This window comes from Bidens hawaiensis, unplaced genomic scaffold, assembly GCF_021521415.1.
Source record: "Bidens hawaiensis isolate Kalapana, Puna unplaced genomic scaffold, B.hawaiensis_p1.1 tig00008858_1, whole genome shotgun sequence".
Taxonomy (NCBI): Eukaryota; Viridiplantae; Streptophyta; class Magnoliopsida; order Asterales; family Asteraceae; genus Bidens; species Bidens hawaiensis.
The window spans coordinates 291,649-295,466 of record NW_027491639.1 but is presented as its reverse complement, the minus strand read 5'-3'; the positions used below and the strand labels follow the sequence as shown (position 1 = coordinate 295,466).

The 3,818-nt window shown below is 32.7% G+C and overlaps 1 protein-coding gene across 1 annotated transcript; it reads left to right on the top strand.

Moving 5' to 3' along the window:
- Positions 1-2,507: 2,507 nt before the first annotated feature.
- Positions 2,508-3,191, top strand: LOC143530142 (uncharacterized). Its single transcript, XM_077025761.1, has one exon. The coding sequence runs from the start codon at positions 2,758-2,760 to the stop codon at positions 3,151-3,153; it is 396 nt and encodes a 131-aa protein (XP_076881876.1). The 5' UTR covers positions 2,508-2,757; the 3' UTR covers positions 3,154-3,191.
- Positions 3,192-3,818: the final 627 nt, after the last annotated feature.

The following is a 3,818-nucleotide window of genomic DNA, read 5'->3' as shown; positions in this document are numbered from 1 at the left end:
GCTATGGTTGATTAACTTTGACCGATTCTTACGCAAATACTCGGAGTTAAAGAAACTCGTCTCGGTGTCATGTCTTGTAGTGAACTCGGCCTTGTAGACCTACTTTTATAACATTGGTTAAGGTTAATATTATGGGTGCAAAACACGTTTAGATCGAATACACAATAAAAGAAACAAATATTGGGTTGGGTTGATTAACATGACCCATATTACAAGAAATAATCTTTAAATAGTCAATTTGATTCAGAATCTCTATAAAATAGTAAAATAAAAATAACAAAAAGTATTTTAAAAATGTTGCACGTTCTTCATTAGGATTCAATCGGATAAGCTCGTTCGGCGTAGAAGGTTTCATCCTACACAGCACGAAAAAACACATTTAAAACCTATGTGGTGTCAATCATCATCCGACACGCGGTACCTGTACCTCCTATAAGAGACTGGAGAGTTGTGACTACGTGTGTGACATACATGACCTAGCAGGCGCCCAGATGGGTTGGCTCTATGGGTTTTAGGCAGTGACGGATCCAGAAATTTTTTCAATTGATTCATTTTTCGGGTCATATTGCTGGTTCGAGTCGGTTAAATTTTATCCGATAATAAAAATATAAATAACAAAAAACAAACATAGTCATTAGAAATTAAAACTCACAATATCTCTTAATATTCATAATGTCTACGCATCAAATTTAAACATTACTAGTAAAATATATATAACCCATGCTTCACATTGAACTAAAAACATGGATGCATTTACATTATTAATAATGACACTGCGATAAAAAGATTCTCATTGAAGCATGAAAAAAAATCTAGAATCGGTATTAATTAGTTCATGATAACATTTATCCTATATCATATATGATCCAACATTTCATCTATTTTTACAAATCTAGTCAAATTAATGTGCTACCTTTTTATATGTTTAAATAGTGCAAAATTTGAAGTCTTTTCAATTATTTGTAATTTTTAACTTATATTACAAAATCTATATAACTAATCCTATGATATTACTACGAAACGTTTAATTTGTGGTGATAAGATTGTTCTCAAGAATGTAGTAAATGACAGAGTAATATAAATTATAGATTCATATCTACACCCATCCAAAAATCAACACATTACAAATTGAATCATGTGCCATTTTTATATTTCTTTTTAAGAAGCCTACTATTGGTTCTCACAGGACCAGTGCCTAATAATTTATTTAATAAAAACAGAATAACTATCCAATTTTAATGGGCTAAGTTTAATAGATTCTTTGTTAATCGACAACCACCCCATTGGTGGTAAAAAAAATGTTTAGCAGGTTCTAATTGATTAGCAAATATTTTGTTCTAACAACACGTTAATTAAGATGAATTGTTAATGTTTAACAAATATTTAATTACAAATAATTGTAATATGTATATTACATTTTTTTTTAATTTTTATACCCATTTCCACAAAATAACTGACATAATTATAATATGGTTTTTCAGCGTTGAATGGGAAAAAAAAGTAACATGTTGAGACTATGAATTGCCAATCCATAGACTAGAGTTTCATCTAACTAGAGTTCCTCTTTGTGTATTGATTCACTCACAAAAAATATATGGGTTCACGCTTATATTTTATATAGACTTTCTACATAAAATTTGAAATTCATTGGGTTCCCGTGAACCCGGTTTCATCTGCATAGATCCGCCCCTGGTTTTGGGTCTTTGGCCGCTTGGGAGTTGGTAGGGCGGGTTGATGGGTGTTGAGTCTCGGACACTTTACGCTATTTGAAGAATTTTCGCTTTATAAAAATGGTCAACCAAACTTGACAAGTTAATTTACGGATAAAACGACTTATTTAATATTCTTTTAACGACCAACAACAAACTAAATTAAACAATAGAATCGTTGCATAAGTAAGAAGCTTAGCAAAACAGCCTATTAATTCATCCTCCTTCATGTATAGATTACATGTGACCCCCAATTTACCGAAGTACGCTATACCTCAAATTTATTGTTACCGGTAATCAGTCTTGAACAAGCCTCTACATGAAGCAAGCCACATTTAATGTCACCCATTTCACCCTAACAAAGTTTTTAACCCGTGAATCCGATAAAACACAATTAGTCATTAATGTTCTCATATATTTTACATAACAAACCCGATTACGGATAACCCTTTCCTCCATTGTCACCCGTCTTCGCCATTAACCCATTGAAGTGCTTTTTAAAAAGTTCACTATTTAAATTTTGATAAAAAAAATGTCATTTTTAATGTGGTGTAATGGTAGGAAATATGGGGGCATGGATGGCTCAACGAAAAAAGATCATGGTTTTTGTGATCTCCAATTCGATTCTAAGCGCGCCTGGAATTTACCATGAGTGAGCCTTTGGACGGACAGGTTCTCTAGAAGAACTGGAGATAACTTGAAGACTCTTAAACGAGGACATTTTACCATTGAATCATCTCGTACGTAATATACAAGTAATTCTATGTTTTCTAGAAGTTAAAAAAAAATGGAAAAAAAAAGTAAATGTTAAAATTTAGAATGGTTTTAACTTTTAACTTTTAAACTTGTTATATATTGTCAACGAATTTCCCAAATTAGATTCACCTTAAACCACTCCAAAACTGCCACGTGTACCACACACATAACCACAACACCACCATAACCACCCATAACCCTAAATCCATGATCATTTCCTTATTCCCATAATATCACAAACACAAATTCACATCCAAAAAAAACCTTAATTTCCACAAACTCAAATCCAACAATGGCAATAGAATGGGTGGTGTTAGGCTACGCCGCTGGTGCCGAAGCAATCATGGTCCTCCTCCTAACCATACCCGGTCTCGGTCCGCTTCGAAAAGGCTTAATAACCGTCATCCGTAACCTCCTCAAACCCTTCTTATCCGTCGTACCATTTTCGTTGTTTTTGTTTATGGATATTTATTGGAAATACGAAAACCGGCTCGATTGCGAATCGAATGATTCGTGTACTCCAATGGATCATTTACGACAACAGAAAGCGAACATGAAGAGCCAACGAAACTTGTTGTTAATACTCACCGCTTTGGTGTTTTACTGGCTGTTGTTTTCGATGACGAAGATGATTATTACGATCGACCAGATGAATGCGAGGATCGAGAAGTTGAGGAACAGAGAGTGAGAGGTTAAACGGTTAAATGAACGAATATGAACATACGTTTTTTTTTAATTTGGTGTGAACGTTTGGTTATGTTTATTTATTTAGGGTTGATATATAGTTTGTGTATGTTTAAATATTTATTTGAGTTTATTTCTTATTTATTAATAAAATTATTTGGCTAATTTTAGTTGCAAGTGTTGGATGCTCGACAAACTAATTAAACGAACGAACAAGAACACATTTGCTTATATTCGCTTATTTGTGTTAAGTTAAACGAACACAGACATGAACAAGAAAAGTCGTTCATTTAAATGTTTGTGTATTATCGAATAAGTAATAAACCCCGTTCGGTTTGTTTGCATGCTTACTTTAGAGTAATTTTTATTATCGAATAGGTTATCAAAACGTCCACCGGTAAGACCTATTAGACCGCTTTAAAACTGGATGATATTATGAATAATTTAAAATTTTAATACAATTAATCTTAATCAAAATGTTTAATTACTTTTCTCTTTTGTTAGATAATAATTAAAACACTAATAAAATGAAAAACTAATTGTTACACTTTGTGTTGTGACTTCTGTCCACTAAAAAGTAAAATACAATGTACCTAGCGGGTCTTAACTCTTAAAACTTGAGCTTTTATGGCCCATCTACTTTGGAGACTAGTAGTTGGGTTTAGTGAC